At 37.6% G+C, this 18,892-nt stretch overlaps 1 protein-coding gene and 1 long non-coding RNA gene across 2 annotated transcripts; one reads left to right on the top strand and one right to left on the bottom strand.

Moving 5' to 3' along the window:
- The first annotated feature begins 547 nt into the window (after positions 1-547).
- LOC109011673 (putative disease resistance protein At3g14460) lies at positions 548-4,328 on the top strand. The gene is made up of 2 exons (XM_035685864.1): positions 548-2,854; positions 2,978-4,328. Exons 1-2 carry the CDS (start codon positions 652-654, stop codon positions 4,303-4,305), a joined length of 3,531 nt encoding a protein of 1,176 aa, XP_035541757.1. The 5' UTR covers positions 548-651; the 3' UTR covers positions 4,306-4,328.
- Positions 4,329-4,431: 103 nt separating this feature from the next.
- Positions 4,432-10,310, bottom strand: LOC109011674. Its single transcript, XR_001999361.1, has 3 exons — positions 10,300-10,310; positions 7,227-7,233; positions 4,432-4,490 (listed from the first exon to the last, which is right to left on the bottom strand). It is a non-coding gene; the product is annotated as an uncharacterized LOC109011674 (long non-coding RNA).
- Positions 10,311-18,892: the final 8,582 nt, after the last annotated feature.

The raw sequence follows: 18,892 nt of genomic DNA, 5'->3' as shown, positions 1-18,892 counted from the left end.
TTGTGGTGGTCCACCATGTGACTCAACCTATATAAGAAAAGGCTGTCATAAAGAAAAAGAATCACCACAGAAAGAGAAAAAACATACTTTCCTTACCAACCACGTTCCTATTACGATAAGAATTAACTTATGAGACTGATCTTGGCCTTTTGCCAGAATAAACCATTGGTTTTACTCGTATCTCTGCATACTTTCTCCACTACTCATTCCTTCACTTCTCAAATGGCCGCAGTGGGAGAGCTCTTTCTTTCTGCTACCCTTCAAGTGCTTTTTGACCGATTGGCGTCTCCTGAGTTGCTACAATTCGCTCGCCAAAAGAAACTTCGAAAACAGTTGAACAAGTGGAAAAAAACGTTGACAGGAATTCGTAAGGTGCTTGATGATGCAGAGGAGAAGCAACACATTGACAGGTCAGTGAAAGATTGGCTTGATGATCTCAGAGACTTGGCCTACGACGTGGAAGATATATTGGATGAGGCTGCCACGGAAGTAGCTTTGCGACGCACATTGATGAGTGAAAGTCAAGCTAGCACTAGTAAGGTACGGAAGCTCGTCCCTTCTTGGTTTACTGGTTTAACTCCAACTGTTGTCAGGATCAAGATTAGGCTGGGGTCAAAAATAAAAAAAATCACTGCTAGATTTAATGATCTCATGACACAAAAAGATCAATTGAATTTGAAGGAAAATTCTACTCCGAGGCCAAGCAAAAGAAGAGAGATACCTCCCTCAACTTCTGTGGTGACCGAAGATCACATCTATGGTAGGGAGGAAGTCGTAGAGGCTGTACTTCAATTATTGATAAGTGATAAACATAGTGATGCCTTGACTAAAGTACCTAATGTGATTCCTATAGTTGGTATGGGGGGTATTGGAAAGACAACCCTCGCTCAGCTCGTTTACAATGATAAAAGAGTGCAAGACTGTTTCTATCAGAAAGCATGGGCTTGTGTTTCTGAAGATTTTGATGTTGCTATAGTTACAAGAACAATTTTACAATCTGTGATTTCGGAAAACTGTGATGGCAAAGATCTAAATTGGATGCAAGTCAAATTGAAGGAGAAATTACTTGGGAAAAAGTTTCTAGTAATTCTTGATGATGTTTGGAATGAGAAATACGAAGATTGGATTCGCCTACGTGCTCCGTTTGAAGCAGGGGCTCCTGGAAGTAGTATTATCGTCACAACTCGTAATCAAGGAGTTTCATCACTGATGGGGACCATTAAAGTTGAACCTTTTCAGTTGGAGTTGTTGCCAACTGATTCTTGTTTGTCCATATTTTCCCAGCATGCATTGGATGCAAAAGACTTTAGTGCACATCCAGACCTTAAAGATATTGGGGAGGAAATTGTTAGAAAGTGTAAAGGCTTGCCTTTGGCTGTTAAAACTGTTGGAGGCCTTTTACGCAGTACACAAGACCGCAATGAGTGGGATAAGGTTTTGAAGAGTAAGATATGGGATATACCAGAAGAGAGAAGTGGAATTGCTCCCGCTCTTATGTTAAGCTATCACAATTTGCCTGCATATTTAAAGAGGTGTTTTGCTTATTGTTCTATACTTCCAAAAGATTATGAGTTTGAGGAGAAGGAGGTGGTTCTATTATGGATGGCAGAAGGTTTGATTCATCCACGACAAGATGAAGAGGAAATGGAAGATTTGGGTAGCGAGTATTTTCGCAATCTGTTGTCAAGGTCATTTTTCCAACAATCACGTATTAATGAATCACAATTTGTGATGCATGACCTCATCAATGATTTGGCTCAATCGGTTGCAGGCGAGACGTGCTTTAGAATGGAGGATAGAATTGGGGGTAATCAGCATGAGAATCTCCCTATAAAGGCACGCCACTCATCTTACTTGGGTAGCGAATATGATGTTTCTAAAAAGTTTGAGGTTTTTTCTAAACTCATTAGTTTACGTACATTCTTACCTCTCATGCTACCGGATCCAGGTGGTTGTTATTTGGCTCGTCGTGTTCCTCATGAATTGGTTTTAACATTACGATATTTAAGGGTGCTATCTTTCAATGGGTACAGTATAACTGAACTTTCAGATTCTATCAGTGATTTAAAGCATCTACGGTACCTTAACCTTTCCAGAACTCAAATTAGTAGCCTACCTGAATCAATAGCTACTATCTACAACTTGCAAACATTGTTGTTGGAGAGATGTCATTATCTGAAGAAATTACCTCCAATGTTGCGAAAGTTGGTCAACCTGCGGCACCTCAATATTGAAGGTGCAAATTGTTTGGAAGGAATGCCTGTGCAAATAGGTAAATTAACTTGTCTCCAAACACTGTCTAATCTAGTTGTGGGAAAAGACAATTGCTCAGGGGTAAAGGAGCTTGGGCCTTTGAAGCATCTTAAAGGGAAACTCAACATTTCAAGATTAGAGAATGTGATTGAACCGAATCATGCAAATGATGCAGAATTAATTAAAAAGATCAAAATTAGTAAGTTGTCATTGGAATGGAGTAGTGACATTGATGAGTCGAAAGACAGGACAAGTGAACTAGAGGTACTAAATGGGCTACAGCCTCACAACGCTTTGACAGAGCTGGGTATAATTAACTATGGTGGTACAAAATTCCCTAATTGGTTAACACCTCCTTCATTTCCTCATATGGTCTCCTTGGCAATATCAAATTGTCGCAAGTGCACATTATTACCTCCATTGGGGCAATTGCCATCACTCGAAACTCTTTCGATCTCTGGCATGGATAGCGTGAAGAGTGTTGGTTCTGAATTTTGCGGCAATAGTTGTGCACAATGTTTTAGATCCTTAAAGACTTTGCGTTTCGAGAACATGAACGAGTGGGAGAAATGGAGTCCTTGTGAAGAGTTCCCAAATCTACGTAAGCTTTTCCTTTATAGTTGTCCGAAGCTTTTAGGGAAGTTACCAAACAACCTTCCTTTACTAGAGGATGCTGATATAATTAATTGTGAGTTGTTGGTTGTTTCACTTTCATGCTTTCCAGATAAATGCACACTTATAACTGATATATACGAAGGGGTGGTGTGTGGAAGCAAGGTTACATTGAAATCAATAAACTTCTCCAGATCACTTTCACCAATTTCAGATGAAGGGGTTGATATGGAAGGGCTGGCAAAGTTGGAATGGTTAAATATTAAACACTGTGAGGAGCTAATGACTTTGTGGTCAGACAAGGTGGGATCCCTGCCACATGATCTCCCATTTCTGCATCATCTCGACATTTACAAGTGTCCCAAACTAGTCTCTTTGGTGGCGGAAGAAGTTGATCAAGAGCGTCTCCAACTCAGAATCACATCTATTGGTATCAAAGATTGCATAGCCTTGGAATCATTACCCAAGGCATTGTTGTACAACAACACGTGTCTTCAGTCTATTTATATCTATAAATGTGATTCGCTAACGCATTTTGCAAGAAGCCATCTGCCTCCAACTTTAAAGAACCTATCTATAAGCAACTGCAAGAGTATGAGGAATTTGGTGGAGGATGATGATAATGATACAAACAACAACAGTACTACTTGCAGTAGTGGCATCACATCTCTTCTTGAGGAATTGAGTGTTGGAAATTGTCCATCCCTTGAATCCTTAACATCAAGCGGGGAATTACCTGCCACGCTTCAACAACTCACTATTAGACATTGTCTGAAGTTGGAGTCAGTAGCTAAGAGTTTTCATCATAACTCATTTCTTACAAATATCACCATCTCCTTTTGTGAAAATCTTCAATTGTTGAATGGTGGAGAGTTGCTCCTCCCTTCCAGCCTGAGACAGCTTTCTATCTTTAATTGTAAGAAAATGCAGGGACTACCGAATGACATATACAACCTCACCTCTCTTCGAGATTTGAAAATACAAAATTGTCCGAGCATTTTATCATTTCCCAAACAAGGTTTTCCCACACACCTAACAACACTTGAGATCTCCCATCTTAAAATCACAGAAGCCTTGTTCGATTGGGGGCTAGACAACCTCACTTCTCTCAATGAACTTCGTATTCATGGATGTCAGCATCTGGTGTCTTTTTCAAAACTCACCTCTCTTAAAACATTGTGGATCTCTGAATGCGAGAAGCTCACGTGTTTTCCAGAGGATGGCCTGCCTCCCTCACTCCTAGAGCTTCGTATCAATTATTGCCAAAAGTTGAGGTCCTTTACGAAGAATGGCCTGCCTCTCTCACTCCTAATGCTTCATATCTCTAATTGCAAAAAGTTGAGGTCCTTTCCAAAGAATGGCCTACCTCCCTCACTCCAGGTACTTGTAGTCTATGAATGTCCTTTGCTGGAAGAATGCTGCAAGAAAGGTCGGAGATGAGAGTGGCGCAAGATAGTTGACATCCCTTGTGTTCAAATTTATGACACAGAAACAGATGAATAAATCCAAAGATAAGTTTGTTTTGGCTCTCAGATCCAAATGTGTTTGAATATTGAATGGTGGCATTGAAGAAATCCCTTCACTCCTATTGCTTGCTGCAACCAGATCTGGTTGGTATGCTTTGTCTAACTATTCTTCTTCTGGATTTTTTTTTGTTTTTGTTTTTTTTTGTTTTGTTCTCGTTGGGTTTGCATAACGACATAACAAGTGCTTGTCAAAATTTCCAAATCTCCAAGCAAAGAGAGAAGGTCTTCCAACATGCAATTTTTTTCTTTTCAAATTGGCAAATTGCTGAACTTGACAAATGATTGGGCTCCCTTTCTCGTGTTTTCTTTTTCCATATATGGATTTAACCTTTTTATGATTTATGGATTTGCTTCTTGTCAGATTGTCGATTGCATGACATGGGTAAAGATGAAGAAGGGGAAGGAGTTCTGCCAATGTAATATCCTTAGGAACGAACTTAATTGGGGTAAGGAATATGATTGTTAAGGATTTTTTTTACATCCATATAAGGCTGATGAATCTTTATTTGTTCAATGCTTGCAGATGGTTCAAAAGACTGATGCATTTTGTTTCAATTTTCGACTGTTATCTGAAAAAAGGATGTGCAAGTAATATTTGCTTTTCTCTTGCTCTGATTTTGCTTACTGCCTTTACCTAAATGTAGCAAACCAGTTTCATCTTAATATAAGAATATTTGCTTTTCTCTTGCTCTGATTTTGCTTACTGCCTTTACCTAAATGTAGCAAACCAGTTTCATCTTAATATAAGAGATTGATGTGTGGAAGAAGTTGGAATTTTAGTGAATTCGATAAGCCAAGATCACACCTCAAATCATTGTAAAAAAAATTGATTTGGAAATTATGCAATGTATGATTTATGAGCTTTGTAGGTATGCTAATAGAAAAGAAACGCTACTCTTTGTTCTCAGGTTGAGGGAGGCAAGAAGTTGTAAACCAAGCAGCGATGGATGCCATTTCTCATAGCAAATAATTGGCTCTAATTCTCAGTGCACAAACATTAGATTGCACCCTTCAAACCCAATATATTTGCTGTCTTTCTCTAAAACTCACTCACTCTCTTTCTTCATGTAATTTGTCATTATTTTATCTGATTGTAAATTTGTAATGAATCGGTTTCTTCTTTTCTCAATGAATGAGGAAATGATGCAAATTTAATTTCTTATCTACTTAAATTGAAAATTTTAATATGACCAATTGCCTAAACATGCTTGATCTAGAGTGGTTTAAAAACATAAAGCAAACTAAAATGAATCTATCGAAAACCACCATCGATCAGTGGGAGTAGCATTATTCATGAACTAAATAGCTAGATTGACCAGTTATTCAGATTTTCGTAATCTTTTTTTCATGTGTGGCAGGCCAGATTAATTTGTTTATATTTTTAAATATTTAATTAGATTTTAAAACATTATCACATCCAGTTAATTCATAAACTATTTTACAGAAAAATGGATGTGCAAGTAATATTACTTTTCTCTTGCTATGATTTTGCTTACTGCCTTTACTTAAACGGAGCAAACAACTTGCAAGTTAATATAAGAGATTGATAACTGTTGGAATTATAGTGAATTCTATAAGCCAACATCATTGTAGAAAATTGATTTTGGCAGATATACAATGTATGATTTATGATCTTTGAAGGTATACTAATATTGGAAGACTCCCCGTTAAAATTTCTAACAAGAGTCGCTGCTCTTGCTCTCAGGTTCAAGGAGCGAGGTAGATAGATTTTTTATAAATGTTGGAAGACTCCCCGTTAAACTTTGAGTGAGAGTATCATTACTTTTTGCAAGAAGCCAGCTTCCTCCATAAACTCTAAAGCAGCTATACATATTTAGCGGTAAGAAAATGATCGAGGAGATTGGTGGGGAGGAGGATGATAATACCAACAATAGTTGCAGCAAGACCTCATCTCTTCTTGAGTAATGTACATTCAAGATTGTCCATTTCTCGAATCCTTAACATTGAGTGGAGAATTACTTGCAACACTCCGTATTTATAGTTGTTGAAAGTTGGAGTCAGTACCCCGTAGAGTTTTCATCATATCTCTTATAAACATTAGAGTAGTTCTAGCATGAACTCTTTCCCTATATATGGGTACCTCTTTGTCTTTGATGAATATTTCTTTTGATCTTTGATGCTTGCAGTGGTTCAAAAGACCGTTGCAATTAAGTTGTTGCAGCTTCCAAGTAGGGGTGTTCATCCGGATTCCAACCTGGGAACCCGGGTTTCAAACCCGGGCCGGATTAATCCGGGTCAGACCTGGGCCGGAACCCGGATGAACCCGGGTTTTTGAAATCCGGAAATTCGGGTTCTGGGTTGTACCCATTTTTTTTTTATATATATATAAAGGGCTTAGAAGCATAACATTTTTTTTTTTTATAAAAGCCTATAATTAAAATGTTGAAAAGCATAATTCTTCTATATTTATTAAAACATTTTTTAAAAAGTGTTGAAAATCATAATTTTTTATAAAAGCATATATTTATGAAAAAAATTTCCGAGTCATCATTAAAAAACATAATACTAACATTTTCCAGAATAATAAAAATATATAAAAATGAAAAACTAAAATGCATGCAATCCACTATATATTACACTATTTTGTTATTTACACATTACATTACATTGGAAAATACAAAATTACAATATATGAAGTACAAAATCAGTAAGAATGATTTAATCTCAAACCAAACAGCAACTTCAAGTGATTGGACTGAGAGATCCGGCAAAAAAAAAAAAAAAATTCAAGTCAAAAAGTGTTCTTCCATGTATGTGTTTAAAGCTAATTCTTCAACATAGTCAATGATACTCACATGATCAGATAATATGGACAATCGGACTTCCTGGAACTCCTAAAAAACTTCAACTATTTATAGGAAAATACCAAAAAGCTGTAATTAATAATGATATGTCCAAATAACTCTCAAAGTAGGCCATTCAAGCTGTCTATTCTATCCTCATAACTCGTCACCACTACAACATGCTCATAGAAGTTTAATACCTAGAGTTGAATTTTTATCTTCCTTACCTGTCCTTGACACTACAACATGGCTCCATGATCTCAAGCTTGGCAGCAATATTGGCTACAGACCCCTTCACAATGTTGTTCAGGTAAACCATTGGGGTTTTTCTAATTAACTGTGTCACAATGCAATCAATGCAACATGTAAGTAAGAAACTAAATGACTACAATTGGTGCTTTGATAGATGGATATAATGAATACAATAAAAGAGGGCAATGGGCTTTATACTATAGCAACAATAGAAGTTTTGAACTTTGACACCTCAACCTAGCCATGATTGGAGGTGCTGGCATTCCCTAGAATATCAATACACTTGTTCTGGATGGTCCATGATATAAGTATACTTAGTTCCATGAAAAACATTTCAGAGCAATAGATATGGTCACTGTGGCATATAAGCCAACATCTAAATATCATAAAAAGTACTTCTTTATGACCTCAGACGATAAGAAAAAAAATTGAGAAACCAAATTCTGACTTTGAAACATGAAAGAAACACAAGACGAGCATTCTACTCTGTAGATATATAATGACACTCACAAAATAGTTTTGTTTCTGATCTGCATAATGAACATAACTTCAAAAAAATCATTGAAAGCTCTTCAAATTTTGACGATCCTTACATTATTCATAGATTGATTTAACCCTGAACAAAAACTCAATCGCAGAAATCAAGCCAAGACCAAAAACAAATCTTCCAAATAATAATAACCCACGACTCTAGCATTTTGCAGCTAAATAGATATAAACAGATACTCCTCAAACATTCAAACAGATCTACCATAAAAATACTCAAACATTCAAACATTCTCAAAAAAAAAAAAACCCAAAATCAACAAAACAGAGAAGAAAACAGAGGGGGGGAGAAAGAAAACATACCCAAACAGAAATCCGTTCTAATCTCTTGGATCCCAAGTTCAAGCACTTCCACCGTTCGGCATCACAGATAGCAGAGAGAGATAGAGCAGATGAGAGAGTGATTTCGGGAGGGACTAGGGCATCGCAGAAGCAGACGCAGACGCAAACCCAGACCCAGACGTAGACGCAGGCACAGAGCAGAGTGAGAGAGAGCATATGAGAGAAAGGAATCGGGGGGATGGAGGCGTAGGGCATCGTTCTTCGCAGAGGAGGGGGAGAGAGAGAGAGAGAGAGAGAGAGAGAGAGAGAGAGAGAGAGAGAGAGAGAGAGAGAGAGAGAGAGAGAGAGAGAGAGAGTTGAGTGTGATTCGGAAGGGGGGCGCTAGGGTTTTCTTTTCGATGGTTTTAGAATAATATATGTAAACCCGGGTACCGGGTTTAAAACCGGTATCCAGGTGTCAAAACCGCATCCGGGCCGGATGGGCCCGGGTTTTAAATAGCGGGTACTGGCCCGGGTGTATTCCGGGCCGGAACCCGTAACCGAAACCCGGTTATCCGGGTTCCGGACCGGGCAGAGAAAAAATCCGGCCCGGATGAACAGTCTTACTTCCAAGTGCCATCTGAAAAATGAATGTCCAAGTACTGCTGCTTTTCTCTTCCCAAGATTTTGTTTACTGTCTTTGCCTAAACTTGCCATAAACACTTTGATCCTGACATGGACATCTTCAATTTTGAATTTTGGAGGAAGTTGGAACCCAATAAGGTTATCAAATTCCTTTATCTGTCAAAAGTCCTTTCTAAAGATGACTTTACCTGCCTCTCTAAGAAGCCTCAAATCCTCAAACTTCTCAAATATACAATGCTTGGCTTTTGAGGGCTTTCGAATACTCGTCTCCGGGCCTAGTTTGGACTGCAAAGTTCTCACAACTCATTTCATTTCATCTCAATATCTAAGTATAACAATACAAACACTTAATTTCAATTTCAACTCTACAACTTTTTCGTCTAATCATTACTTAATTATTACAACTTTTCCAAACTTCCAAACAAAATAACAAAAACAATTCAACATTTTCAAATTTAAAAAAAAATTATATTATAATAATATTTTTAATTTTATAATATTTTTATTCAACTTTTTTTTTCTCCTTTCACAAAATCCCATAAAACATATTGACTCAAACCATTCTATTACTATTTACAACACATTTCCTTACTATTAACAGATTATCTCATCTCATCTCACTATTCAAATGAGGCAAGACAATTGTACATCTCTAGCTGTGAAGAGCTCAAGTCCTTTCCAGAGAATGGCCAGCCTCCGATACTTGGACCGAAAGAATGCTACAAGGAAGATCGAGCTAGGAAGACAGTGGCTGAAGATAGTTGAATATGAAAATGAATGGAAAATCCATTAATGACTCAGAAGCTGAGGAATTTAAGTTTTTTTGGTCCTAATCCAAAGTTGCTTTGAGTGGTCGCATTGGAGATCAGACCCATATGTAAACACTTATCTCCTGTCCTGTTAGTGCTAGATCTAGCTGGTATTTGTAGAAACACAAACCATATTTTTTTGTCTTTCTTCTGTCCCAGTAAATAATATTTTTTTCAAAATTAGAACATATACTTAATTGTTAATAAAAACTATCATGCAGCTAGTAGTGTCATATATTCATTAAATTCTTTGAAAATAAAATGTTTATTTATTTATTCTTCTCCCAATTTCTTTCAAACACTTATTATTTTTGGTTGAATTAGCATCCCATAGGTTTACATTCTTGGAGAGGACATTCCGACCAGTTAAGTCCCACATGGGCCTGGGCTCCTACTCAAGCCCAAAGCCTACCTCACTACCTAGAGTCCAGTTCGATATCAAGAGAATCCAGCCCACAACCAATATTGATTGGTTAACTATCCAATGGTGGCATAGAATCCAAACGGTTATCATTTGAATTTACTAAGAGATGAACCATTATCTTCAGGTTTGAATTTGAATAATAGATACGTCCATTATCATTTAACAACAGAACGGTTCAAAGGCTCTATATAAAAGAAGAATCCAGGTATGTTGCAGGGGATCTAATTCACTGGTATAAAAAAGAGTTATCTCAGTCACTGACTTAGGCATTGGAGGTGTTCCCTCGAATCCCCAAGCCGTCTTACTCTTTGGTTGCAGGTGATCGTGAGGCGGTGGCAGTGAAATATGTCCATAATAGTTGGAGCCGTATGTGGGATTGAAAGTGTCACAATCAACGTGCTTTTCACATGTCCACCACCACTCGTTCTTTGGCAACTAGAGATCTGGGAGAAACTTCACAGAACATGGAGGGAAGACTTGCAGAAATAGATGAGATAATAAAGAAACTTACCACGAAGGTTGACTCACTGTGAAAGGAGAATGAGGTTCTCAAGTCACGAAATGGACCGTCAGGAGAGGATGCGACCCCCAGTCAGGTTGACAAGGTAAAGATGGAGGCAAACAATGCAGGTGTCGATAAGGGCCACCAAGAGGACAAGGAGACGAAGAAGCTGCACCACGACGTGTGCAACCTATAGACAAGTACGAGGAGATGGCCAAGAAGATAGGAACGTCTTCTTTGATTGATCAGTCGTTGTCTAGCACAAATCTGCCATTCTCTGCAGAAACCATGGCGGCGCCTTTGCCCTGAAGTTTAAAGTTCCTTCAATAGATCTATATGATGGCTCCAAAGATCCTGTAAAGCATCTTGAGACCATCAAAGCCCATATGATGCTACATGGATTTCCAGGAGAGATTGCGTGTAGGGATTTTCCTTTAACCTTAAAGGGAACAACAAGAGCTTGGTTTGGAGCATTGCAACTGGGAACCATAGAGAGTTGGGGGAGAACTCGATTAAGGTCATGCTCAGATTTCTCCAAAGTAAGGTTCAGCTGGGACACTTGTTTCTCAAAAAGGGAATCCTCTTCTTGGCTGACTCAACAACCTCATTAAGTTGGGGTTATTGACGATCACTATCTTTGAGGAGGCTCTTCACCTCAACCAGTTTCCTCTTGGCCTTAGTTTTCACCCCTTCCGCTTCACCCAACTTCATGATTAGTTCTCGCCGCTCATTTTCGAGAGAAACCATGCGAAAGGCATAGTCAGACTTAGCTTGCTTTAACTCTTCAAGCTCTACCTTCGCTTGATCAAAATTGGCGACCAAGTCATCTTGCTCACTCAAAGCAAGCTCCGCCCGAGTAGCCAGTTCATCCTTTTCATAAAAGCCTCCATCTGGGGGGCCAAATCATCTCGTTCTTGAACAGTTGCTTATGCACGGCGAAGGTGAGTAGCCAGGTCATCTCGCTCCTGTTCAATCGTCTTCGTCTGGTTTAGGCGAGTGGCAAGATCATCTCGCTCCCTCCCAATAATTGTCACTTCTCGACGATAATGATCGGCATTCACAGCAGAACCCGCCAACTCTATCCAAAGTGAATCAACTTGGGCACGAAAGGCAGCCAGTTAGCCGTCAGCCGTGCGGGAAAGAGCCTCCAACTGGGTCAACTCATTGTCCATTTGGTACTTCCCCTCTCTTAGCTTTAGCCTATCTTATACCAAGTCGGCGGCAAGGTAATCGGTCCCTAAAAAAAAAAAAAAAAACTCTCACAACTAATGATCAAGTATACAAAAAGGAAAGACAAAGTGAAAAAAATTTGCCGATGCAAAAATGTTTCTGACATGTTGAATAGGTGCAACCCTAAGAGACGTTAGCAAAAAGTTCACGAGGAGAAGTTTACAATGAGCACGTGGGGACGGCGAGGAGCTCGGTGGGTGAGAACTAGAAAAACCTCTCAGATTGAAGACTTGGAAAGAGCCATTACAAAAAGTTCCTGAGGAGAAGTTACTTTAGCCTGTCGGGGAGGAACAAAAGAAGGGATATTGTCAGGTGCATCAACAGGGGAACATGAGCACACTTCAGCATCATCCCAATGAAGAGGTGCCTGATTAACCCAAAGGTCCTCCTCAGGAGCAACCAAGGATGGTTCGTTGTCTCCACTAGGAGAAATGCTGAATGGTAGAGAAGGAATTGAAACCGTACTCCCACTAGCAAGAGAGGCCACCGGGAACACAAAAGGCAAATAGGGAGTAACTCCGCCAGAAATTGTCGAGGCAAGGGGCGAACGAAGCACTGCTGTTGTTTCCTCGACATGCCCCACCTCTGGAGATTCCAAGGGAACATCCAAGGACTAAGTAGTGATAGGCGAGGATGAAGGCACTGCCGTTGTTTCCTCGACATGTTCCACTTGTGGAGAGTCCACGAGAACATCAAAGGACTGAGTAATGACATGTGGGGATAAAAGCATTGCAAGCGGAGGAGCCTCGAAGGTCACGGGTGCAGATAAAGGCATTGTAAGCAGGTCAGGGTTCAAAATGACAACGTCATCATCCTCCCTCAAAGGGATGTCGTTACCTTTCTGATGCAAATTAGCGGTTGGTGTAGTTAGAGATTGAGCAAAAAATTCGATAGTAGCCTCCACCGGAATCACAGATTCAAGGTCTTCCTCGACTAAAGACATCACATCATCCAAGGAAAGGGTTGGTGGAGCCACACAGGTGCTCAGTTTACCCGGTTCCTCCTGAGGAGCCGCCAATTTTAAACTTCCACTCGCTTGGGATGTCATCTTGCTCAGTTTCTCCCGAGGAGTAGCCAACTTAATACCTCCACTCGACGGGAGATGGTGTGAGGAATCGTGCCTCGATGAGATAGGCTCATCTGAACGAGGTGAAATACGAGCCCTATTAAGTTTTCTCTTCTTTTGCTCACCAGCACCAAGACGAGTTTTCCTCTTTAAATCACCCGCCAGCAAGGGAGCACCTAAAAATTCACGACCTGATAGGTGGGCCCGAGTAGGAACCATAAAAAACCTCTTGATGTTGTTAGGGGTTAAAAGCACATCCGAAAAGCATCACTGAGAATGAGCTTGGGCCTAACCCTTTACTAACTTCACACGGGCCTCTTCACGAGGGGAAAAAAGAAACTCAAAATCATCCTCATCGGAGCAAGGGACCACCAAGCCCTAACAGGAAACACCTGACTAGGGACTTCATCTAAGGGAAATTCCCAACCCGAACTAGAGAGAAAGAAAAACTGTTTCCCCAATCTTTCGCATGACATTCCGACTAGTTAAGTCCCACATGGGCCTGGGCCCTTACTCAAGCCCAAAGCCTACCTCACTACCTAGAGCCTAGCTCGGTATCAAGAGGATCCAACCCATAGCCAATACTGACTGAATAACTATCCAACGGTGGCATAGAATCCAAACGATTATCATTCAAATTTCCTAAGAGATGAAGCCTCATCTCCAGGTTTGAATTTGAATAACAGATACGTCCATTATCATTTAACAATAGAACGGTTCAAAGGCTCTATATAAGAGAAGAATCCAGGTATGTTGCAAGGGATTTGATTAATTGGTATTAAAGAGTTATCTCAGTCACTGACTTAGGGATTAGAGGCGTTCCCTCGAACCCCCAAGCCGTCTTACTCTTTGGTTACAGGTGATCGTGAGGCGGTGGCGGTGAAACACGTCCATAACAATTCTAATTACATATATATTATGATCCAAAAAGGTCTAACATTGTTCTAATCTTTTTGTTGGTGAATTAATGAGGGCAATCAAAGGAAATGCATAGTGGGGAAAAACATGAATTAAAATCTCGTGTGACCTAATGTCGACGATCGTTTGCATGTGACTCTCCACAATTATAGCCTTATCAACTAATTGTGTCCTCAATTCTCTCATTATCATTTCTAATATTTCTTTGTAAACCTTAAATATTTCTTCAGTACTTTATATACATAATACTGATAACAGGCACACGTCATTTTCTTTATTTGTTTCCAACTGCATGCAGACTGGCCTCGTTTGGTTACACAACACTTCTCATTTCATCTTATCTCATCTAATCATTATAATTTTTTCAAACTTCCACACAATTAACAATTTAACTTTTTCAAACACCAAAACAAAAATAATATTAAAAATCTATACTCTAATAATATTTTATTCGACTTTAAACTTTCATCTTATCTCATCTCATCAGTTAATATCCTCTAAATTTTTGTTTTACAGGGTTGCTTGTGGACTCAAAAGTCAGATGATTACCTTAACTAATTTCAAATCACCTAGACTTTTGGCTTCAAATTCTAGGGGATTGAAATCCACTAAACTAATATACATTTTTTCTTACATATATCCGACTTATTCTTATAAATACATTTTATTCTTGGATTTTTTTTCCTCTTAAAACTGAAATTCTTTTCTTCGTCTTTAATTTCAATGTCATTATTATTCTTAATTATTATCTTATTCATAATTAACCTATTGTCGCAAATTTTGCGATTCTAAAAATCATTTGTCCACTAGTTTTTGGTTTGTTGAAGATTGCAGGGTGTAACAAGTTTAGTGAGTTTGGATTTATATTTAGAGATCTTAATGCGAAAATTTGTAATGTAGTTGATAATAAAATAGAGTCGAGTCTAGTTGAAATTGGATAGACGCTCGCAAAAGCATGGAATTTCTATACAAGAAGGAGACAAGTTGGAGTGAGTTCTCTAAAAAGTTCGTGAAACTTCATTCTAGATAGACACAAACTCGAGCAAAATGTTTACGAGATTTTTCCTTTTATACTCGAAATGCATGTGAGACTTGACTCAAGCAACTTCTGTTATTTGTGGATTTATAAATATCAGCTAATCATTACCTAATCACAATCCAAACACAAAACCCTATCCAATCTTTTCAAAGTTCCAAATAACATTGTGAAGCCCAGCTTTGTTTTTTGTAGGGAATTGTTAGCTTGAGAGCTTGGCCAGTGTAGAAGCCCAAAACTCCAAAATAGGGCGCAACCCTTGGGCACAAATGGTGTCGTTTTGCTCAAGGGGGGAAAACCCTAACTCTTCTTCTTCTTGCCTCTCTCTATCCTCTTCCTTTCTTCTCCCGCTAACCACTTCCCTCCCTATAGTCTCTCTCCCTCTGCAAACCCGTGAGCCTCGCATGCCACCCACATCTGCCATGATCTCGTTGCCACAAGCTGAAGATGCCCCTTTGATCACCCCATCTCCACCTCTAGCGTCTCCGCCTCCCTTTCTGTTTCTTCCTCTCAAAGATCTCTCTCACTCTCTCTCTCTCTCTTTCTCTCTCTCCATGTCGTCGTCGCTCCTTGTCATGCGGTTTCCCTTCATAACCTTGTCAATCTCCCCTCCTTCCTGTAGATATCTATCTCTCTCTCACTCTTTCACTCTCCCTCCCTCTATCTCTCGTCCTCTATCCCTCTCAATTGAGATGTCGCCATCGTCAACCATTATGGAATGTTAATAGAAACAAAAAATATACCCATTTAAAAAATCACACATTTCGTAGATAAAAAAATCACACATTTCATAGATAAAAAAACCCTAAGAGAAAATTATGGAATGTTAAAAGAAACAGAAAATATACCCATTTAAATAGGACCTCGGATTTATGGTAGCAGATGTTAGGGTTTGAAGCTGCGTGCCGAAAGTGGAGGTGCGTTTCGAAAATTCGAAAGTTGGGATTTTTCGAGATGAAGGGGAAGGAAAGTTAGGATTTTTGGGGATGAAGGGAAACAAAGAAGTTAGGGTTTTTCGGGATGAAGGGGAAGAGGCTCTTAGACTTTCAATCTCAACACTAAGGGAGGTTGTAAGCAGCGGCTTTGAGTGGAGGGATGTGGCTTCGAGGGGACAAAGAAAGGGAAACTTCTGAGGAGCAAAGAGGGAGTAGAGAGGGAGGGAAGGAGGGATGAAAAAAATTCGAAGCGAAATTCGCAGAGAGGGAAAGTTGTTTGGTCTGAAACACAAGGATGAGGGAAACATGAATTAACTAATCAAAACGGGGAGTTTCGTTTAATTGCCACATCAGCTGCTGCTTGCACGGCGCTTCCCCTCCTCGTAGCCTTTCTCCCTCTACAAACCCGTGAGCCTTGCATGCCACACACGTTCGCCATTGATCTCGTCACCACGTTTTGAAGCTGCCCCTCCAATCACCCCATCTCCACCTACTACGGCTCCAGCTCCCTCTCCGTTTCTTCCTCTTACATATACCTCTCTCTCTCTCTCTCTCTCTCTCTCCTTGTCGTGCCGTCTGTCACAACCCATGTTGTCGCCCCTTCTGTTATGAGCTTGGAGGATCGGCTCTACCTGAGGAGTGAAGAGTTGGGGGCCTTTCCCCTTCTATAGCATTGATTTGATCTTCCTTTTTATTTAGGCGGATGACTGTATTAGTTTTATATTGGTGTTTAAGAGTTTGGTGACTTATGGTTTATTTTCCTGGGTGATGTAATTCTTAACTTTTGGTACTGTTATCATCTTTGACTTTTTTTATTTTATTTACGGTTGTGTTTTTAATTGTACACTTTAAATTAGATATTAGACTCAGTTTAAAATTAGATTAAATTACTTGATCTCAGTTCAATCTAAATTCCAAAGGAAATCTAAAAGAACAGGATATTAATTTCCTTCCATGGCATGCATAGATACAAGACACCACGTATAGATTTTAATATAAATAATTAGCAATTATTTATTACAAACCATAAATACAGACACCAGATTTTTAAAAGAAATTTCAAATGATCATATCTTAAAAAAGAAGAAGAAGAGCCATCACATGAGAAAGAGAAAAAGCATATATACACATGAGAAAGGAGCCAGCAAGTTAAGGTCCCACCCACGTTCCTATAACAACAAAAAAATTGGGATTCTTGCTTTAGCAATAAGATCTTTGTGGGCAAGTGGTCACAAATGCCATCAAATGCCCTTTCATCATCTCCTGATGGGTCTATTTCAATATCTTCATAGATATCGCAACTTTACTAAAGTCCTTCTAAAGTTGGACTGCTCAGAAAATTCATCGCATGTGAACTGATTGTTCTTCCTAGATTTTTTTTGTTTTTGACTTATCATCCCATGGACTCCACAGATGTGATTGAATAAGAGGAATCAAAGAAAAAATTGAGTGGAAAAAGACTTTAAAAAAAAAGTTGAACACAAGTCTTTGGAGTTTGGTATAACTACAAAATAAATTAATGCATAGCCAGAAAAACTTTATGCTTTATTGAAGAGTTGCAAGCCATATTTAGGGTATACAAATCTTTTAACAACTTAATTTCTGTTTTTTTATTGAATTTCTTTAAAGTTTTCCAGAAAATCTATTTGTAAAGTCGTAAAATTTTTGTGTATTTGATTTTTAAAAAATATGCTTGAATCTTAAGGTACCTCATTTATTGGGTTTGATATGTTAAATACTGGAAAAAATACTTGATAAAAAATGGAGACTTTGGCTATTAAGGACTCATTTATTTTCATAACTCATCATAATTTATTTTATCTTATCGTTTTTAATTATTATAATTTTTTTAAAATTTTACTTAAAATAAAATAAATAATTTAAAATTTTAAAATCTTAAAATAAAAATAATATTAAAAAAATAATTAATGCCATAAATTAATTTCCAACAAATTTGGCACTTTAAGCTTTTTTTGTAATTCATTTTTAAGTAGAAAGATATTTGTTCAAAATTTAAAATGCAAATAAAGTAGGAAAGATATATTTACATAAATTCAGCCTTACAAATATGAGATTTTAATGGTTTTGTAGTTTTATTTATTTGTTTATTTATTTGATTGATAGAAAAAATATGAGATTTTCATGGTTTTGCAGTTTTATTTATTTGTTTATTTATATGATGAGAAATAATAATTATAATTGTAAATAAGTGCTGTATAATTATTTTAAAAAAAATAATAAACATAAGATTTATATAAAAATAATAATTTTTTAATAATAAATTTTACTTTATTTTTATTTTTTTTAAATAATTATATGAAATTTACGTACACGGCATCTCTCTTATTTGAGTGTCAGAAGAATCAAAGAAAAGACAGAGTTACGTAGAGGAAAAAGACTTGTGACGTTTGTACCCTACTTTCCACGAATTTAATTAAATGATAAAGACTTGAAATTCGAGAATATGATAAAATAATTTATACATAGTATGTTTTGTTAGTGACATGCAAGGCTGCCGTTTAGAAATGACCACGGGGCGTGGCTAGCACAAACTTATCATTTTATATTTTTAGTATTTTTTTATATTTTTAAAAAATAAAAAAATACATCAATATATTAAAAATTATTTTTTTAATAATTAAGTAAAAAAATTTTAAAACAAATTAAATATACAAACAGTTAAAGTGAGTGGATAAAGTAAGAGGGTAAACTAATATTTTTCATTTTGTTAATTTGTCACGTTTGCTTTTAGAGATGAGATAAAATAAAATGAGATAAATTAAAATTAAAATTAAAAACTAAATAAAATATTATTAAAATAAAATTTTTTAATATTATTCTTATTTTAGAATTTGAAAATATTAAATTATTTATTTTATTTTATATAAAAATTTAAAAAAATTATAATAATAAGATGAAATTAATTGAAAATAGTTGTAAAAATAAACTGAGTGTTATAGTTTTAGTCAAGGTACCGAGACTATTGCTCCTATCATTTTGAGAACAAAAATGATAATTAGGCATTTTTTTTGGAAGGAAATACAAATATTCTTAATTAGTTTTAGATATTTTC

Source organism: Juglans regia, chromosome 15 (assembly GCF_001411555.2).
Source record: "Juglans regia cultivar Chandler chromosome 15, Walnut 2.0, whole genome shotgun sequence".
Classification (NCBI taxonomy): Eukaryota; Viridiplantae; Streptophyta; class Magnoliopsida; order Fagales; family Juglandaceae; genus Juglans; species Juglans regia.
The sequence above is the reverse complement of the archived record's forward strand: the minus strand, read 5'-3'. Positions and strand labels throughout refer to the sequence as shown.

Bases quoted from the DNA above. Each gene is read 5' to 3' on its own strand.
- LOC109011673 (XM_035685864.1), top strand. From the start codon at position 652: ATGACACAAAAAGATCAATTGAATTTGAAGGAAAATTCTACTCCGAGG. The intron at 2,855-2,977 runs GTAAGCTTTTCC...CATGCTTTCCAG, and splicing joins TGAAGAGTTCCCAAATCTAC to ATAAATGCACACTTATAACT.